This window comes from Lasiosphaeria miniovina (genome assembly GCF_030549165.1).
Source record: "Lasiosphaeria miniovina strain SMH2392-1A chromosome Unknown B0T26scaffold_3, whole genome shotgun sequence".
Classification (NCBI taxonomy): domain Eukaryota; kingdom Fungi; phylum Ascomycota; class Sordariomycetes; order Sordariales; family Lasiosphaeriaceae; genus Lasiosphaeria; species Lasiosphaeria miniovina.
In genome coordinates this window covers 4937693-4955999 of record NW_026848222.1, presented here as the reverse complement: position 1 = coordinate 4955999, position 18307 = coordinate 4937693, and the positions used below count along the sequence as shown (strand labels likewise).

General features: G+C 55.5%; 8 protein-coding genes across 8 annotated transcripts; 4 read left to right on the top strand and 4 right to left on the bottom strand.

Moving 5' to 3' along the window:
• The first annotated feature begins 810 nt into the window (after positions 1-810).
• B0T26DRAFT_705207 (uncharacterized protein) lies at positions 811-2522 on the top strand. Its single transcript, XM_060441743.1, has 2 exons — positions 811-1646; positions 2067-2522. Exons 1-2 carry the CDS (start codon positions 1279-1281, stop codon positions 2095-2097), a joined length of 399 nt encoding a protein of 132 aa, XP_060298988.1. The 5' UTR covers positions 811-1278; the 3' UTR covers positions 2098-2522.
• Positions 2523-2528: 6 nt separating this feature from the next.
• Positions 2529-4520, top strand: B0T26DRAFT_705205 (ribonucleotide reductase). Its single transcript, XM_060441742.1, has 4 exons — positions 2529-2713; positions 2793-3068; positions 3138-3471; positions 3524-4520. Exons 1-4 carry the CDS (start codon positions 2684-2686, stop codon positions 4138-4140), a joined length of 1257 nt encoding a protein of 418 aa, XP_060298987.1. The 5' UTR covers positions 2529-2683; the 3' UTR covers positions 4141-4520.
• Positions 4521-4794: 274 nt separating this feature from the next.
• B0T26DRAFT_642991 (signal recognition particle 9 kDa protein-domain-containing protein) lies at positions 4795-5397 on the bottom strand (the record flags this gene model as incomplete). Its single annotated transcript, XM_060437497.1, has 2 exons — positions 4795-5129; positions 5181-5397. 2 exons carry the CDS (start codon positions 5395-5397, stop codon positions 4795-4797), a joined length of 552 nt encoding a protein of 183 aa, XP_060298986.1.
• A 359-nt stretch (positions 5398-5756) lies between these two features.
• Positions 5757-7606, bottom strand: B0T26DRAFT_705199 (WD40-repeat-containing domain protein). The gene is made up of 3 exons (XM_060441741.1): positions 7244-7606; positions 6939-7173; positions 5757-6876 (listed from the first exon to the last, which is right to left on the bottom strand). Exons 1-3 carry the CDS (start codon positions 7394-7396, stop codon positions 6119-6121), a joined length of 1146 nt encoding a protein of 381 aa, XP_060298985.1. The 5' UTR covers positions 7397-7606; the 3' UTR covers positions 5757-6118.
• Positions 7607-8224: 618 nt separating this feature from the next.
• On the top strand, positions 8225-9646 carry B0T26DRAFT_246866 (mitochondrial carrier domain-containing protein). The gene is made up of 2 exons (XM_060433976.1): positions 8225-8979; positions 9062-9646. The coding sequence occupies exons 1-2, from the start codon at positions 8379-8381 to the stop codon at positions 9289-9291; spliced, it is 831 nt and encodes a 276-aa protein (XP_060298984.1). The 5' UTR covers positions 8225-8378; the 3' UTR covers positions 9292-9646.
• A 1-nt stretch (position 9647) lies between these two features.
• B0T26DRAFT_246874 (uncharacterized protein) lies at positions 9648-11455 on the bottom strand. The gene is made up of 2 exons (XM_060433977.1): positions 11120-11455; positions 9648-10983 (listed from the first exon to the last, which is right to left on the bottom strand). Exons 1-2 carry the CDS (start codon positions 11227-11229, stop codon positions 9717-9719), a joined length of 1377 nt encoding a protein of 458 aa, XP_060298983.1. The 5' UTR covers positions 11230-11455; the 3' UTR covers positions 9648-9716.
• Positions 11456-13064, bottom strand: B0T26DRAFT_246890 (uncharacterized protein). Its single transcript, XM_060433978.1, has 5 exons — positions 12912-13064; positions 12776-12841; positions 12579-12704; positions 11640-12460; positions 11456-11483 (listed from the first exon to the last, which is right to left on the bottom strand). Exons 1-4 carry the CDS (start codon positions 12928-12930, stop codon positions 11838-11840), a joined length of 834 nt encoding a protein of 277 aa, XP_060298982.1. The 5' UTR covers positions 12931-13064; the 3' UTR covers positions 11456-11483; positions 11640-11837.
• Positions 13065-15789: 2725 nt separating this feature from the next.
• B0T26DRAFT_246839 (uncharacterized protein) lies at positions 15790-17698 on the top strand. Its single transcript, XM_060433975.1, has 2 exons — positions 15790-16313; positions 16385-17698. The coding sequence occupies exons 1-2, from the start codon at positions 16077-16079 to the stop codon at positions 17381-17383; spliced, it is 1236 nt and encodes a 411-aa protein (XP_060298981.1). The 5' UTR covers positions 15790-16076; the 3' UTR covers positions 17384-17698.
• The last annotated feature ends 609 nt before the right edge of the window (positions 17699-18307 follow it).

Here is an 18307-nt window from a genome sequence, read left to right as displayed (position 1 = left end):
CGTGCCCCAAAACGCACGGGTTGATTGATAGCGCGGAGAGTGCGCGAGGTGCTATTCCGTTCGCTGCGGTAGAACAGCAATGCGGTTAGGTTTTTGTGTGTTTTGGCGCTGCGGACGCTATCTGCAGGTCGTGATGTGCACCGTGGTTGTGGTGTCGACGTGGATGGCCTTCATAGGTTTGCATAGACCTTACCTGGCGGAGCAGCTGCGATTAGCTCGCCGTCAGCTGTCCGTTGTATGTACAGCGTCTGTGGCTTGATACGGACCAACGCTGCCTATCGACGAATACCGACGCCACAGTTATGCCTGGGCTAAGATCGCCAAGGCTCGTGGCGGTGCAAGTCAATCCGCTAACCACGTTGGCCCACTATTCGTACAGCGGTAAAGGACCTTGCCAAGCGCGTGGCAGTCACCGCACAAGGACGTCATCCCCAAACCCAGGCAGGAAACTGTCAGCGGTTTGAGGCTGATGTTTAGACATCGACAAAGGGCCGTCCAGCAAGGGGTAAGGAGGCGCTGTGTAGTCCATCATCTAATAAACTAAGGTACCTTAGGTTGGAAGTGACCAGATAGGTCGCCCAGTCTCCGCCTCATCTAATGATTCGGCCAGGCAGGCCAAAAATCTAATGGTTTTCGAGTCCAGTTTCCAAGCACGCACCTGAAACGAAGGTAAAGTCTACAATACACACACCACCCGCCCCGATCTCGTAGCAGCCAGAAACAGACAAATCCGTGAATTTGATAGATAAAGTCCCCTAGAACTCCGCGGACTCTGTTCATACCACAATCACTCTTTCAGTCCCACCCACACACACACACGCACGCACGCACGCACACAAAACACCCTGGCTGTGCAATCATCATGGGCGCACTCATTACAAAACCGTTTAAGAAAGCTGCAGAGAGATTTGGCAAGCAACTTGTCCAAAAAACAATCGATGCGAAGTTAGCGCCGGGAAATGGCAGAGAAAGACTAACTATGGAGCTTGCCGGAAAGGGTTATGATTTAATGATGAAGAACGCCAAAACTAATCGTCAAAAAAAGGAACCGAGGCGCTCGGAGGACGGACGTGAGAAGACGAGAGAGAGAAACTTGAACGCCGATGTACGTTGAGCGCTTCCATACTTACACGCCCCGATGCTGACTCTTGCACCGAAGAACCCCTATTACAAGGAAGGAAGAAGCTGTTGTAGGAGGCGTAAAGAGCGCGACTACCCAGAATTCATACATCCTAAAGATGAGGAGATCCTCAAGTATATCCGGCACAGAGCCTATATATGGGACATGTGGATTCATATTCCATGCACTGGCGGCTTCACCTTCGGCCTTTCTCCTATATTCGCTCTCATTCCCATGTGAGTATTTCCAGCCTATTTCACAAGGCATCTTGTCACATTTGGAGAAAGCAGCTAGCTGACAGGTACTTGATTCCTAGTGTCGGTGACCTTGGCGACCTGTGGATGGCATACAAGCTGATTACGAAGGCGGGAGGCCTGGTGGACGGTCTGCCGTGGGAGCTCCGGGGAATGATGGTGGCCAATGTGGTGTTTGACTTCGCAATAAGTTTCTTCCCCGTCTTAGGCGCTTTCGCCGGTGCGGTATGCCGTGCAAACACGAGGAATGCCTGGCTTGTTGACTCATATCTCTTCGCAATGTCAGATTTGGCACGTACACCGCAGAAATTTCCCAAAGGATTTACGCTCCCACCCTCTCGCCAGAAGGGGAAAGCTTAGCCGGACGGATGGATCGAGCTCGACAGCCAGCATGTTTGTCAATGTTGAGAAAGGTGACAAGGGCGGCGATAGCAGGCAGTACTAGTCGAGGAGTATTTGCGTAGCATTCTAGTTCGGGATCTCGAGAAATTCATGGCGCGTGCAAGATGGATTCTTGGATGTGGGGTTTGGCATCGGCGTTGACACGACGATGCCGTTTTCTTTCTCTCTTTTTTTCCCCCTTTGTCTCTTGGGTGTTTGTTGGGTTTATCATTTCGGGGGAAAGCAAAGGTTCGTACATAGTTTTTGCATTTACTAACGAGGAAACATCTGAGTATATATAAATTACCTACTCGGTTCCTTAGGTGCTCGTCGGAGCTTTAGCAGGCCGCGTAGCAACGAACGATGCTTCCGCGTCTTATTCCATATGAGGGCAGGACGTTTTGCCAGTCTGCAAGGAGCATGCTTGGTAGTTAAAGTGTGGACTTGAGGAATATCCGCCGAAGGTCTTCCAATGGCATCGATGTGATCGAGCCATAGTGGAGCCTGGGGGTAGCTTGGGAGCGCTTCGCCTCGCGGACTCGGGGATAGCCGGATCTGATAAGGGGCGACACGACGACGAGTGGATATCTGAGGGTTCGGATTGCTAGGGATGGTGGAGGCAGGCGGGGGGGCTGGTGTTGACCGTGTTCGGTGCCTGGACGATGAGCACAGACCGAGTCGCGTCCAAACGCGAAAAAAAACGGGCGCCGAGATTTATTTTAGTTAGTGGGACCACGTGCTGACGTGCAGCATTTAAGAGAAATCGCGCCTCCCGCCTCCCCTTCGCCGTCTGTCTGCTTCGTCTACCTACTCAACACTCAGTTCGCCACAACAGTCCCCCAGACCTGACATCCGCAAATTCTAATCTCGCGGCCTACAAACCTCTCCCGACCTCTCAGTAACCCAATTGCTTCTTTTTACCACCACAATGGCCGTCGAGATCACACCGTCCAAGCAGGTTCGTGACGCTGCCCCGCGCGCGTCGCCTGTCCAACGTGTCAGCCGTGTCGGACCGAAGCTAACGCGCGATATTGCAGGCTGCATCCGCAATTGAGTCGCTGAAGATGGAGTCACCTATTAAGAAACTCAACTTTTCCACCACAAACAGGGAGAACAAGCCTTTTGATAGCGACGTCGCAGCACTCGAGGCACAGATGGACGCCAAGCACCTTGCCTCCAAGACGGGAGAAGTCCTCAAGCAGGAGGAGGCAAAGGTCATTGTAGCTCCTACGACCAAGCCAGAGGAGATCGACGAGCCTCTTCTGCAGGAGAACCCGCAGCGCTTTGTGCTGTTTCCCATCAAGTATCACGAGGTATGTGACGCGTCCGCGACGCGTTAAGTGTTTTTTTTTTTCGTTCCGCGCGCTAACGGATCCACGTAGATTTGGCAAATGTACAAGAAGGCCGAGGCCTCCTTTTGGACCGCCGAAGAGATCGATCTGTCCAAGGATATGCACGATTGGAACAACAAGATCAACGATGATGAAAAGTTTTTCATATCTCACATTCTCGCCTTCTTTGCCGCGTCAGATGGCATCGTCAACGAGAACCTCGTTGAGCGTTTTAGCGGCGAGGTCCAGATCCCCGAGGCTCGCTGCTTCTACGGCTTCCAGATCATGATGGAGAACATCCACTCTGAGACATACTCGCTCCTGATCGACACATACATCAAGGAGCCAGCTCAGCGCACCCATCTTTTCAACGCCATTGATACTAGTAAGTCGCTACTTGTCACCATTGACCGCCAGATCTTAACTAACCATCGCAGTTCCCGCCATCCGCAAGAAGGCCGACTGGGCCCTTCGGTGGATCACAGATAAGGAGTCAACGTTCGCTCAGCGCCTCGTTGCATTCGCCGCCGTCGAGGGTATCTTCTTCAGCGGCGCCTTCGCGTCCATCTTCTGGCTCAAGAAGCGTGGCCTCATGCCCGGCCTGACCTTCTCCAACGAGCTCATCTCTCGTGACGAGGGCCTGCACACGGATTTCGCCTGCCTCCTCTTCTCTCATCTCAACAACCGGCCGAGCAAGAAGGTCATTGAAGAGGTCATTGTTGACGCGGTCCGGATTGAGCAAGAGTTCCTCACAGAGGCTCTCCCTTGCGCGCTTCTTGGCATGAACTCGAACCTCATGAAGCAGTACATCGAGTTCGTGGCCGACCGCCTGCTTGTTGCCCTTGGTAATGACAAAGTCTACCGCGTCTCCAACCCCTTCGACTTCATGGAGAACATCTCGCTGGGAGGCAAGACGAACTTCTTCGAGAAGCGGGTAGGCGAGTACCAGAAGGCGGGCGTCATGGCCAGCACCAACAAGAAGCCCACGGCGGAGGAGGCCGAGGAGAACAAGGACGAGTTTGGCGGCGACTTTGCCTTTGACGAGGACTTTTGAAGTTCCTCGCCGCCACACCTTGTCTCTACCCTCCCCATGCCTATCACGACCTCTTATACCCAACTGTGTACTCGTATCACTGCCTTTTGTCACTCTTTTTTATCTGTTTAGGGCATACTTCTGGCATAGAAGTCGGCGGCGGTCTGCAAGCTTCTCATCTGGCTTAGCCTTTCGCGGCGTTGGATTGGATATTCATTGCCGTACATTGTAAATACTGCGCGGGCCATGTTGAACATTGGCGGAGTCTAGGCGTTTCGGATTTTTGCATTTTTCCAAGTCCTGTCCGTCGGGACTTATGGTAGACCATGTGCGGAGGACGATGGGAAAACGAATCATTTGTTTGGCATGTATGAGTAGATAGGGTAGTCATAATCACTAGGAATTAGGACTTTGAATCTAACTTTGAAGAAGTTTGTCTGTTTTGAGTGCTGGTGATCACGTCGAGGCCGAAGGATACTACTGCTCAGCCCCTGAAGCACGCACTCAATATCTTCCTGAAAGTTGTGCTTGCTCTGCTGTAAGTCAACTCCGTCAACGCCACCCACCCTCTTTTCTCATTTTTGCATACTTTGTGATATATGTATACACCTCTTGAAGAGACACGGCGTTTTCTCTATTTTCTACTTTGCCCAACGAGCTGGAACTGCCGCCCGCTCACCGCTTGCCCTTCTTCTTTCTACCCTTCCCGCCACCGCCCGGCTGCGGCCCCTGCCCCGAAGTTCCCGCCGCGGGCGTCGACGCCGCCGTCGGCACGGGCGTCTGCGTCCCGCTCCCTGCTGCCGCCGCCTCAGCGTCCAGCATCGGCTCGTCGTGTTGCTGCCCCGCCCCCGCCACCTCGGGTAGCGCCGCCATGCGCCGCCCCAGCGTCCCCAACATCTGTACCAGCCGTGTCACTTCGGCCGCCTTGGACGTCTTGTACTTGAGCGCCACGCCGCTCTGCGGGTCGAACGTCTTGAGCAGCAGGTGCCCGCGCGGCGGCTTCGTCGGCACTGCTGTTGTGGTTGCAGGCGCAGGTTCAGGTCCAGGCGCTTTTTTCCCACCGGCTGCGACCTGCTGCTTGGCCAGCGCCTTCTGCTCCTTGGTTAACCGGCGCGCGGGCTTGAGATGGTACTTTGTCGTGACGCGAGTCTGTGTGTTCGTTAGAGGCCGAGAAGCAAGAAGAAGAGGGCGACGACGAGAACGTACAGTTGCAGGCCGCGCCTGCAGCAGCAGCGCCGACTCGCGGAGCCAGTCCTCACTCTTTTCGTAGTACGGCATGTTCTTGTTGTTCTCTTGTTTGTCGGTGGCGTCGGCAAGGCGGCCGGTTGTTCAGATAGATAGATGGATGCTGGTAGGGTTTTGCGCGGGCGCGCGCGCACACACACACACAACCACCACAACTTCCCCAGGCAAGTTGGCGAGCGACCTCGGTTATGTGTACTAGCTTGGTGTGGAAGCTCAAAGGTTGAATCTTTGGCACTCCAATGGGTCGTAAAGGCGATGGGCGTTAGGTTGCCGTTCAAGGGTTGCTTGGAAAGGCTGGGAGGTTTTGGCATCAAATGGGGAGTTTTGGCCCATGGTGGGGCTCACCTGGGATGCGGGGGAGCGATAGCAAGCTTCAATGGCGTCTATCCTTCCCCACAACTCCCATCTTACACTTCCCTGTAACATTTAGGAACCTCACACAGAATACTCGCCAAGTTCTGAAATTTGCTGATTCTATTAATGATACAGAGTACTTTTGTTGTACATACTTGTACATGCATAACCTTGACACAACACTTACTAGCATTTCCTGGTACATGAAGAAATTACACTCAGCAATCAATCCAGGCTCCGTGTCAAAACCAAAAATGCCTACCTCCCCTTTTTACGCATCCAAGTACGCCCAAAGATGCAAACAGGGGTATCCTCAATGCTGCCAGCCCGTTTTCCGGTCCCCAGTTGGTTATATTACTAGAGATCAACGCTACGCCCACTCATCCACCTACATTTCGACCTACGCATGCGGGTCGGGAATCCAGAACAAAAGCTCTTGATCTGCTGTGGCTAACATGTTGTACCGAGGGTTGTATGCGACCACTGCCGCCTCTCTCTTATCGTCGAGGACGTGTGCCGTCTCGAGGATCTTGTTGTGATCGGGTGTCGCCAGGGTGTCCCAGACGAGGAGGTCCTTTTTAGCACCGCTCAGTATATAGCGGCCATCCGGGCTGAAGCAGCAGTCGCCGCTACTCTCGACCGAGCCTCCTTCAATCTCCCCCACGGCTAGACGTCTCGTGCCGCCAGGTTTCTTCAAGTACGCCTTTAGGGTGCCGTCAAACGCGTCGAGGAGAAAGTGGCCGCCCAGGCGCGAACCCAAAAGGAGGTGCTTCCCGTCATTGGAGAATTCGAGCGCTGTCCATCCGCGGTAAGCGGCTTCGAGCTCAGCCGGCCCTTTAACTTTCATCACGTCGAAAACGGCGAATGGCGCCTTCTGGTAGTTTCGGTAGTCGTACAAAATCACCGAACCGCTGGCGGGCAGTGCGACGGCGAAGACGTTGCCAGAGGGGTCCCAGGCCGCGATGTGTGGGCCAGGGAGGAGAAGCTTAGCGACCCATTGCCTAGACCCAATGTTCCACATCCTCACCGTGTTGTCCAGGCTGCATGAGATAAAGTTATCAGACCCAGGGTGCAGCGCCAGACTCGTGACGGATGCCTCGTGGCCGTCGAAGTAGCGGATAAACGAATTGTCATGCGTGGCCAGGTACCTGATAGCATCTAAAACCGCAGGACTTTGTCAGTACATAATGCGCCAGGCGGTCACGGCCGATGCCCCTCACCGTTTTGTTTCGTGCTGGCATAGATGATGCTCGAGCTTGTGTGAGTGAATTTGGCCAGCTTTACGCCGTACTTTTTGCTCATAAGGCTCTTGTCGTGACGGCCATCTTTGACGTTGTATATCTGGATTGTCTCGTCGCTTTCCGAGGTCATGCAAAGCTCACCCGGGTCGTCGAAGTCGATTGAGAGGATGTGGGGCTGTGGCTTGCCCTCTTTAACGTCGTCGCGATGAAATAGCTGGGAGACAAGAGTAAGCAAGAGGCGGGCGGCGTGCGGCGAGCAAATCTGGAGGCATTGTCGGTGGTACCTTTGTTGGTCTGAAGGCCGAGATAACGTCGCTCACTTTGGTGGTGCTGGGGACATTAACACCCAGCGTCCGGGTTATGTTGAGCGACGGGGTCGTATTGAGGCTTGTGAGCGATGGCGGTGCCTCGTCCACGTCCATCGGGGTTGAGGCCATCTTTTCGCACGACTGGTGGTGCCCAGTCCTGTGATTAGTAAGGTAGGTATGTGGTATATCGCCCTTTCATGGCTTAGAGTTGTTGCGCGCAGCCGCTGGCGCTGGCGGGCAAGTCTGCCAAAGTCTGAAGGCGGTGAGACAAGCTTTGTAGTCTTCTTGAAAGAACCCTAACCCTTTTAGTGGCTTGGCCCAAAGCCGTCACTGGCCGCGCACGTCGCACGGTGACACCATCCCGAAAGCCGGAGATGGGTTCTTGCAGCCGGGACCTTGCAGCTCCAAAATCCACAGGGCCAAGCCCGCTATAAACTCAATGGGAGGGTCCTTTTCTTCAAGGTTGTTGAGGCCCCGACTCCGCAGCCTGCGCCTTCGGCCTCCCCTCCCGAGTGAATGCCGCCTTGGCTTGGATGCTTGCACGTACAGTCCAGACAAGTCTGCATACTATATAATTCCAAGCACGGCTAACTCACGCCCCACCGAGCCGGAACACGAGAAGTAAGCCCGAGGATTCTGATATAAGACGCGGCTGTCAATAGAGCCTTCCTCCCGTCTTCCCTTCCGTCTCTTGCTGCTCGCTCTTCCTTTGACGGCACCACCTCAATTCTCTGACGGCACAAGACGAGCAATCAGACCCAATTCGGCCCAAACAGTCACGGCGACGACGGCAAAAGTTTGAGCTCAACACTTGGTGAATTCACCCGCCGACTCATTCCACGAAAATCCTCTCACCGCCGGATCCTTCGGGGATCTAAATATCTGGGAAGGCGGAGGCAGAGGCAGAGAGGGAGAAACAGACACATTAAGACACAATGTCGACAACGGCTGGGTAGGTGCGCCAATGGTGCCAATGGCAACTTCTCCCAGACCCACGAGTCTTGTCTAACAGCGGCTTGCGACCAACCACTATAGCGCCTTCCTTGCCGGCGGCCTTGCCGCGTGTGGTGCCGTGACGGCAACGCATCCGTTCGAGACGGTCAAGATCCGCATGCAGCTGCAGGGAGAGCTTCAGTCCAAAGGTCACCAGCCACACCACTACCGCGGGCCCGTCCATGGCGTGTCGGTCATTGTGCGGCACGAGGGCCTGCGCGGCATCTACCGCGGTCTAGGCTGCGCCTACATCTACCAGGTGCTGCTCAACGGCTGCCGCCTGGGTTTCTACGAGCCCATGCGCAACACCCTAACCGGGCTCATCTTCCGCGACCCCAAGACGCAGAGCCTAGGCATCAACATGTTCTGCGGCGCCGCCTCGGGCATCCTCGGAGCCGCCGCCGGGAGTCCCTTCTTCCTCGCCAAGACGCGCCTGCAGAGCTTCTCGCCCTTCCGGCCTGTCGGCACACAGCACCAGTATCGCAACGCCTGGGATGGTCTCAGCCAAATTTTCAAGTCGGAGGGCGTGCGCGGCCTGTACCGCGGCGTCGGCGCCGCCATGATCCGGACCGGCTTCGGGAGTTCGGTGCAGCTGCCTACCTACTTCTTTGCCAAGCGCCGGCTCGTCAAGCATCTGGGCATGGAGGAAGGGCCTGCTCTCCACCTCGCTAGCAGCACGGCCAGCGGTTTCGTAGTGTGTGTTGTCATGCACCCGCCGGGTAAGCCGCCCTCTGTTTCCCCCTACCACCTTGTCCCCACGAGTCTCGTATCGTTTGTGTGACGGCGCTAATTGCTGAGTAGACACCATCATGTCTCGGATGTACAACCAGAACGGCAACCTGTACAAGGGCGTGTTCGACTGCCTGGCCAAGACAGTGAGGACAGAAGGCTTCCTGGCCATCTACAAGGGCTTCCTTCCCCACCTGGCCCGGATATTGCCGCACACCATCCTGACGCTGAGTCTGGCCGAGCAGACGAACAAGCTGATCAGGAAGCTAGAGAACCGCATAATACCAGCCTCGTCCTTGTAGAATAAATGGTCTGCATGTTTGGCGCGTGTCCCTGTAGATCATACATCTATATGTTTGGCGTTTTTGATAGGGAAAGCGAGTGTGTCAGGATACGTACTTGGGTGCTTACTTATTCCATGTCCAGGCGTGAAAAAAGCATAAGAAAGCTCGGGTTGGCTCGTGGGTAGCCTTTGAAAAGCCTTTTTTTTTTAATTCTAAATTTCGTTTGTTGTTGTCGCGTACATATACCAAAAGGCTCACAAGATGCCTGTCGTAGATGTATATATATAACTATAAAATAGGGGGGGCTTGGCACCGAGAGGTTCAATTTCAAATGAAAGCTCTGGCATAAATTCACATAACCTCAACCTCTCCCCGTTCGCTGGAAGTGCTCTTTTGTGTTTCATTACAATGTCTAGAAACCCTACCCTAGGTCTACTATCTATTTATCCCCGGGTAGACCGCTCACAGCCATAGCATATCCGGCCCGACGACGACAACAACTGGTCATCCTTGGCCTCCCCGAGCTCGCCCCGCCACCGCTCGTCGCCTTGCTCGTCAAGCGGCATGCCGCACAGGCCGCATCTCGCGCCGTTGCCGTCCTCGCCGGTGCCGGTCCCGTTGTTGTCCAGCCGCACCAGCTTGCCCGTCGTCCGCGCCACGTTAGCCACCACCGACGCGTAGTTGGTCTCCACCTCGGCAAAGTACCGCACCATGACCTCCTCGATGCTGAGGTCCTTGTGCGACACCACCGCTCCGGCCCCGTTCCCACCGTTTGACGAGGTGGCGACGGCCGCGTCGGGCGCGTCCGAGATCAGCGCTGTCAGCGGCGGCGCCGTCAGCGTCGCGTACGTCACTAGTTCCTTGCGCAGCGCGTCGCGCAGCGGGTGGTAGACCAGCATGCTTGCAGCGGTAGCGGCAGGACCATCGCTGTTCCTTGCTGCAGCGGCTGTTCCACTGTCATGGTACTCGTACTCGACAACCGGCAGCAGCCCGTCGTTGACCAGCCACGGCAGCGCAAAGCCGCGGCCCTTGGCCGTCTCGGCCAGCGTCAGCTCGGCCAGCGCCGTCGTGCTGTGGCCCAGCAGCAGCGCCTGGCACCCGCCGTCGCGCGCCGCTGCCACCAGCACGTGCCGCACCAGCAGCCGCAGCACGTCGGTGCGCGCCGCCGCCGACGCGAGGCCGTCAAAGAGCTGCCGCAGCTTTTGCTCTTGCTGCTGGTTCTGGTCCTGTGATGGTGGTGAGGGGGCCGTGGTGTTGATGTTCTGCACGTCCGGCAGCTTCGACCAGTCAACAGTGCGCAGGCCGAAGATGGCGCTCAGCGGCACGCACTGGAAGTCGAAGCGCGGGTAGCGCTGGCGGTATTTCTCTAGAGCTGCTGCCGGTGCTGATGCTGTAGATGTAGATGTGGATGTGGATGTGGATGTGGATGTGGATGTGGGGACGAGGCTGGACGAGACGTCGATGTGCACGACGGTGAGCTCGAACGGGGCGTTGCGGCCCTTGGCCAGCTGAAACTCGACGTTCTCGTTCAGTAGGTGCAGCAGGACCGACGACGAGACGCCCAGCGACAGGCCCAGTAGGTACCGCCGGGGGCTGGTGCTGGCGCCAGTGCTGCTGGCCGCCGGGGGCCCGCCCGGCGCCCGCGTTTCTTTGCCGAGGATGGCGATCTGCTTGATGCACTTGGTCGAGATGAACTTGGCGAAGCAGTCCCTGAGATCCGATGTTAGCCAATGTTATCATTCTTAATGGATATGACAAGACAGGTAAGCAGAGCTGCTTGGGGGTGTCTGTGATGAATATAATATAACATATATGTGATATATATATACATCTGCATAAAACATACCTGCACACAGCATGAGATCTGCTATCGAGAGTCGCTTCCTGGGCCCAGCACTTTGTGCATGGCCGCACGAGTGAGCCGCCGGCCACTGCGGGCTTAGTTACTTCGTCCATCACCAAGCCAAACCGCAAGCCGAGACAAGTAAAGGCGGGGGGGGGATGTAGATAAATATGCGTCAAGCGTTGAGAGGCAGGGCGAGGGTTGTGAGCTGATCTGACTGAGTCACTGCTCACTTTCTTTTTCCACTTCTCAAATGCTACAGCAGCTTGTCGATACGGCCCACTTTTGGATTTCTTAATCGAGGGTTGACAGGCGAATTAAACTGATATTGGATAGCAGCCCGCTGAGAAGTTGTCCGGTGTATTTCCTGTTCAGGGGGAGTAAGTCAACCTGAGGCTTATTAGTGGTTGCGAATGAGGCGTGGGGAGGATTGCGCCTAGGCTGTTGGTGCTGGTACTTCAGGGTTTGTAAAGACAGACCCAGGGTTAGGGTCGGCCGTGTGTGTTCATGTATGCGTACATACATACAATACAACCATCCCCTGACATCCCTAGAGACGTATCAACGACCATAGGTTGCAATTTGACATTAGCGTCGTTAATGCTATAGGATATATCTTGTGACTCTTTTCTACTTTGCAAAGTCTTCGTTGTTCTTCTCGGCATTCCGCGCCTGACGACGCAGATGCCCGTGCCGGCTCGAAAGAATGAATCGAATTCTATCATGGAAAGACCTCGTAAGCAGGCCTCTCTCTATAAACGGGCTTGAAGGTGTCCATCTCGATGCCCCCAGGGGATTCCCCCGGGCCCTGGCCTCTCGCCTTTAGTGCCCGGCGAGTGTCCCATGCGGCGTCCCGTGCTGTTAAAAACGTGTTGACGGCTGCTCCTGCAATCGTCGTCCCCACGACGGCCGCGAACAGATTGGAGGCCATCATCCCCACCGTGATTGTCAGCGGCGTTGGCGACAGCACCCGGATTAGATTAGGTGTGACCGACACGAGGGTCTGGTAGGACGTGAAAGACGTAACGGCACCTGCCGCCGCCGCCCAGTCGAGGCTGCGAGCCCACAGCGCTGCCTTGGTGTGCAGCTCGCCGACGACGGTGCCCCGAGAGTTGAAGTAGAGCTGGACCAGGTTCGCAATAATGTCGGCTATCAACAAAATCAGCAGAAAGATGCCGCTGAGCATGGCAAAGTTGGCCTGCAACCCGAGCGCTAGATTGGCCAGCGCTACGTTTCCTCCCCCATGATCGCTTGCGATTTCCCTCGCAACATCATTTGCTGACTTTGACCGAGACACGCTCACACTGCTAGTGCAGTCGAAAGGAGCAGGCCCAAAGCAGACGCCTTATCATGCCCCATGCCCAGAGTTAGCAAGCCATCGCTTAGTGAAACATGAGAAAAGGTCGGAAGGATGAGAGCGCGAGGTAATAATATATGCCGGAGGGGAGACAAGTCAACTCACCCCAAAACCCGACCCGCAGGTCGACTCGGACTGCTGAACCGCCAACCGTGACCGGGCCGTTCGATCTCACCACCACGGGCGAGATGGTACTCAGCGAGTCGGTGATGCAGCCGAGTAGAAGAATTACTAGCCCAAAAGGACAATCGTGAGCACCAGGCACCGAGCAGCTTCGAAGGTGGGCATCAAAGACGACTTACAATACAAAATAAAGCTAATAAAGGGAAATACAAGAACGAGAATCACCCGAGGAGCCTTGAGAATCCCTACAAATCTCCGTGTCAGCTCGGCCACGATGGAGGCCCGGAGGCCCGAGGAGGGTGAGGGTGGACTAACAGGCGGGCCTTGGTGCCATCGTCCACGCCGTGCTCCTCGCCGCTTGCCGCTGCCGGCAGCGCAAGAAGACGGGGAGACAGCAAGAGAAGCGAAAGGGATATTAGGTCAGACCGATATATCGGTGTCTATGGAGGCACGCGATCGACCATGTTTGGCTCGCAGCAGACCGACTTGGAGGAATTATTGGCACTGCTCCGCGTCGAGGTCGGTCTGGCATCACCAGTAACGTAGAGCGAGGAGCAGGAGGCCGGCCGGCCACACCATGATCGGGATGGCAACCGCATTTAATGCAGCCTCGACACTTCTTTCTGCCTGTGGCGCGCTCCGCTCTGTGTGGGGGGGTATTGAACTCGGGAACCTGCAAGTGTGGAAGTCATTGCGCTGGACGCGGATCAAGTGCAACCGGAAGCCAGACGGTCCATGTGCCCCAGGTGCATCCCCCTTTACCTGTTTCAGAAGGAAAGGCAGCAGCACGGAATCCGGATATCTTGTCACCTTTCCCACAACTAAAATCCGCGGCCTGTTTCACCGTCGCCCATAGACGACGCATTCGCGCAGTCCGGCATGCCAAATGCGGGATTGGCCAGTTGTTGTGCCGGCTGAAAGAAACGTGCAGTGAGACGCTGAATGAGAGGCCCTCGTCAGCCTCGCATACACCACCTTCATCCCCCGAGACGCTTTCATCAGCCGGTGGGTAAAAATGCCCCAGGATCACGGCTTGTGAAATAGGCACGCCAGCTCTCCTGCTTCATACTAGTCTCGGTCTTTATGCCAGCCAGGCGTCCAGAGCAGCTCCTTGCCATTGGCGGCGACGTGTTCATTCGCACTGCGCCTCGAGTTCTAGCCTGTCGCCCGTCACCTGTCAAAATCAGGCGGCGTGCTGATGAACCGAGGCTTGGATCATAGTGTGAAAGGCAAAGGTAGAGGCAGAGGCAAGGACGGCGTCAATATTGCCCGTTGCCATTCGTAGTCTGCTGCGCAGCACCAGGCACCCAGGCTAGAAACGCGAACCGGCACCTCTCGCCATCAAATGTCCCGGAACGGCGGCGGCTTGTAGAGCCCCGCAATGGACCTTGTGTGGTCCATCTGATAAGCTGCAAGGCGATTTGGCACACCTCCCAGTCGGCGATGAAGATGGAACTTTGCACCCCGGTTGAGGAGGTCGATCTGGAAGAACAGCAGGTGTGCGCACACCCGCACATCGGATTACCTACTCACTTCATTTCACACTCGGGAAATCCTCCGCGGGTGGCTCTGACGCAGATGCTTTAGATCCAGGACTTTCCGATCCGTGGTGTAAGTGTTGGAGGCATCGCAGGTGCCTACCTATCCAGTGATGGATCAGGCGCTTCCCGAAAGTGCCATTTCAACGACTTGGATCGTCGAGATCACCTCGGCGTCTTCCTATAACAGAGTCGAGGTTGTCGGGTTCATGTTTGCTAGAGCGCCGAGCAATTTAAACGATCTTGACTTCAGCAAAGCGACCTCGTCGTGGAATCGTGGTTGCTGCTTGGAAATGGCGATGTGCAATATCCAATACAAGCACAAGCACGATGTACAGTGTACAGTGTACGGAGTACGGAGGAACCCTACACCATTTAACGCTGGGCAACATAATGTGGGGTCACCGGATCGAAGATTCACTCGGGCTGGTGGCCGTCTTGGCTGCAGAACGAGGAAGGCAGGTATCTTGAACAAGGTTATTCGTATTTCGCACCTGTGTTAACAGTTACCTCAGATCGTTTCCTCTCTTTACACTGCTGTTTCCCTCTCAAGACATTTCGGTCTCTTTTGTTATCAATCAAGAGAGAGCCCGCTTGGAGAGAAGCAGCCTGATTTGCAGAGCTGTCATTAACTCGCCGGGCGCGGCAAAGCGACGATCAGTAATAGCAAAGAAAGAAGAATGTTGAGATCTCGCCCATTTCCTGTCACACACGGCCCCACGGGTGTTGGTTCAACGTCGGGTGCTCCATCTTGGCGCCAAGATTTCGACTCTGAGCCACCAGATAGGCTAAATCAAGCCTCTAGCCCCCGCTCCCCACACAAAAAGCAGCCACCACCTCACACACCCCCCAGTGCAGTTCCACCCATCTGCTGCTGCTTGATTTGACCCCGATTTGGCTTTGGGCCTGATCTTCAGACCGTCCGCCTCTGAAACAGAAACAAGCTCGAGCTTGCCCTCTCCAGTCCCAGGTTGCCCATTGCGCCCCCCTCAATCCGCCCCGCCGTCCGTCAACCACTCGACACTGGGCGAGTTCCGTCGCATGAAGCATTCGTCTCGGCTGCTCAGAGCCATCAAATGCAGAGTCGTGCCACGGTTGCACGAGGCGACCTAGGCAATTCCCCGCGTGTCGATTAGACCCGATCCGTCTAAACTCTGTTCTCCGCTGCGCATGAGCCGCCGTCCACTTGTTTCGCCGCAACTCGACTTCGTCGCCGCCGGTCCTGTGCCCCTGACCCAGTCGTTCGGCTCCCATCTGGTTTTGAGCTCCTTCCTCTGACCGCTATATTGTGACTGTTGTAGGTAAATACTTTCCTTACCTAAGGTATCTTCCTAGTATGGCTTTGTTGCTCCCGTCCATGACTTCCTCCATGCGCAGCTCGTGGGTCACGAGGTGTCGATGCCAATGACGATAGCTTCTAGAAGTCGCTAACGGCCTCTGAAAGCCGCGCTCCTATTTGCCGTTGAATGGTGCAGAGTTTCATCAGCGACGCCTTGTGAGACCTGTCGAAGGAGCCTTCAGCCTGGAGAGCTCCCGCCATCCACTCGCACTAAGGCCGGCACTTGCCATCCCACGCGACCCACACCTCCCGCACACGACCCCCCAGTTCTTCCCTGTGGATTGAACAGACCAACCAGGAAGTCCGACCGCGCGTAAGAACGAGCTGCCAACCCAGCAAGAGCCACTCACTCGTGCGAGACACTGCCATTTCAACGCCGCCTGGCTGCGCCCATCGACAAGTCTGTCATCCGAATCGAGCCTCATCAGGTGGCCGTTTCTATTGCTTCTTTACTTAGTCTAACCCCTCCCCCAAGGTGTCTCTCGCTTAGACTTACTTCCCTTCGCTTCTCGACGGGCCCGTTGTTCACGACCTCTCCTACCGCCCTTTTATCTTCTTTTGCAGCGCACAGCTTCTATCTTGCGGTTTCATGCTCGGACCATTATGGCAGACCTGCAAACACAGCCTCCGACGTCGTCGGCGGGGGCAAAGCCTCGCGATATCCGAGTTAACCTGGCCATTCCGCCCACCTCTATCGCAATGCCCACGCTTTCCACCGCAGCCCGTCTAAGAAACCATCTTGGTCTTGACACTTACTCGCCCGTCAACCAAAACGGCAGTTTCGAGTTCGACCGTGTCATCAAGAGCGGCTACGTGCAAAAGCGCACACAAAAGACAAAGGTACGGCCTGCCTGGCAGGTGCCTAGCCATTCCACATGGAATATGCTTGCTGATTGTAGACGGGGGCTTAGGCATGGAGGACAATATACCTGGTCCTACGCCCAAATGCGCTTTCGATTTACAAGTCCGACAAGGAGGAGAAGCTGCGGCATAAGATATACCTGTCAGACTTAACTGCGGTCACGCTGCTAAAGGATCCAAAGAACAAGAGACCCAACGTGTTTGGTCTCTTTTCGCCATCCAAAAACTACCACTTTCAGGCACCCACACTCAAGGACGCCCAGGAGTGGGCAGAACTGATCAGGCAAGACGCCAGGATAGAAGAGGAGGAGGAGGAGATGTTCTTAGCGAGTCCCGTGGCGGGACAGCGATTCTTCAAAGGTGTTCAGTTTGATACCGATGTCAACCGGCTGGTGTCGGATGCGGAGCGGATTGCATCGAGCTCTCCCGAACCTCTGGAGCCGCAACCACGCACTCGGTTCCCGGCGTCACCTCGGCGGCCTTCACAGGTAGATTCATCCGGCATGTCAGGGGCCGAACTTGCCTCGCACTCGGACTTTTCGGATTCGGATGTGCAGCGATTTCCGGGCGCTTCTATAGAAAGCCTCGCTGTCAAATCACCGCCGGGTTCCTCGGCACAACCCAGGCCCGGGATGGGGCCGGTGAACGCCAGCCAGATCAGCGGAATCAACATCGAGCACGACCCGGACCGCGTCATCTGGCAAGGATGGATGTGGTTCCTCCGGAGCAAAGGCGGAGTCAGGCAGTGGAAAAAGTCATGGGCTGTTCTCCGGCCAAGGAACCTCATTCTCTACAAGGACGAGACCGAGTACTCGGTCTTGTTCCTCGTCTACCTATCCTCGATTGTCAACGTTGTGGACATTGATCCGACGAGCCGGAAGAAGAGGCACTGCCTCCAAATAATCACGGACGAGAAGAGCTACAAGTTTTGCACCAGCGACGAGGAGGCGCTGGTTCGGTGTCTAGGAGCTTTCAAGAGCCTCTTAGCAAAGCGCCGGGAACTCGAAGCCAAAGTGGCAGCAAGCGTTGACGCCGGCACATCTGCCTGAGGCGATGGCTTCGCCCAGTCATTTTCGCGTTTCACTACTTGATAGTACCCGATAGGCTTCGCGGTGTTGCGGCGAGCGGGGTCTATCACACTCATGTTGTCGCCAACCTAGCTCGTCGGTGGCTCACTCACTTACTAGTAATGGCGCTTGCCAGCGCTTTTGTTCTGTACACTCCGTTACGACGACTTACGACTTATGACGAGACGGGCTGGAAATAGCAATACTCATCACCCGGCTGAGTGCAACGACGGACAAATGAAGTTTATTAATTATGCATACTTCTTGTATTTCGCGTCAATCACACGTGTGTGAGTATTGTGGCGATAAATTACCTTGACTTGTCCCTGGTTGGAAGGGGAGGGAGGGAAGACGAAGGCGCGCCTTCCAACATAGAAACCATCCATCACCACGAGACGCTGCCGTCATGAAATTCCCACAAGTCCATTTTACACTTTAGTTTTAATACAATTTTTTCTCCGCAAAATCGACTACTGCTGCCAGTGAAAAGTGCAGAGGGCCGTCGCCTGATTTCACATGAAACGGGGACTGGGACTCTATCAGCGGACCATCCTATCAGCTGCTCGTTGTCGTAGCGGACGGGCACAATAGGTCGCGAGGAAATCAAGCTACCTACAGAGGAGTCCAAGAAATGCCTGTGGCGAGATCAAGAGCACCAAGAGCACCGGACTCTGGGGCGAGATGAGGTTCAGGTTTGTGTGAAACTTGGCAGCAGCGGGAATTCGATCTTGGGATCATCATTGGCCTCTGGGGTTGCACGCTAGCAGGCACCTTGTAATTGAATCCTAACCTAAATGACCCCGCGCTGGTGGCGCAAGCCACCTGCCGGTGCGCCCCAACCAATGCCCAGCCAGTGCCTTACAGCCCACCTGATATAGGCATGGCATGGCATCGGCGACCGCCTGG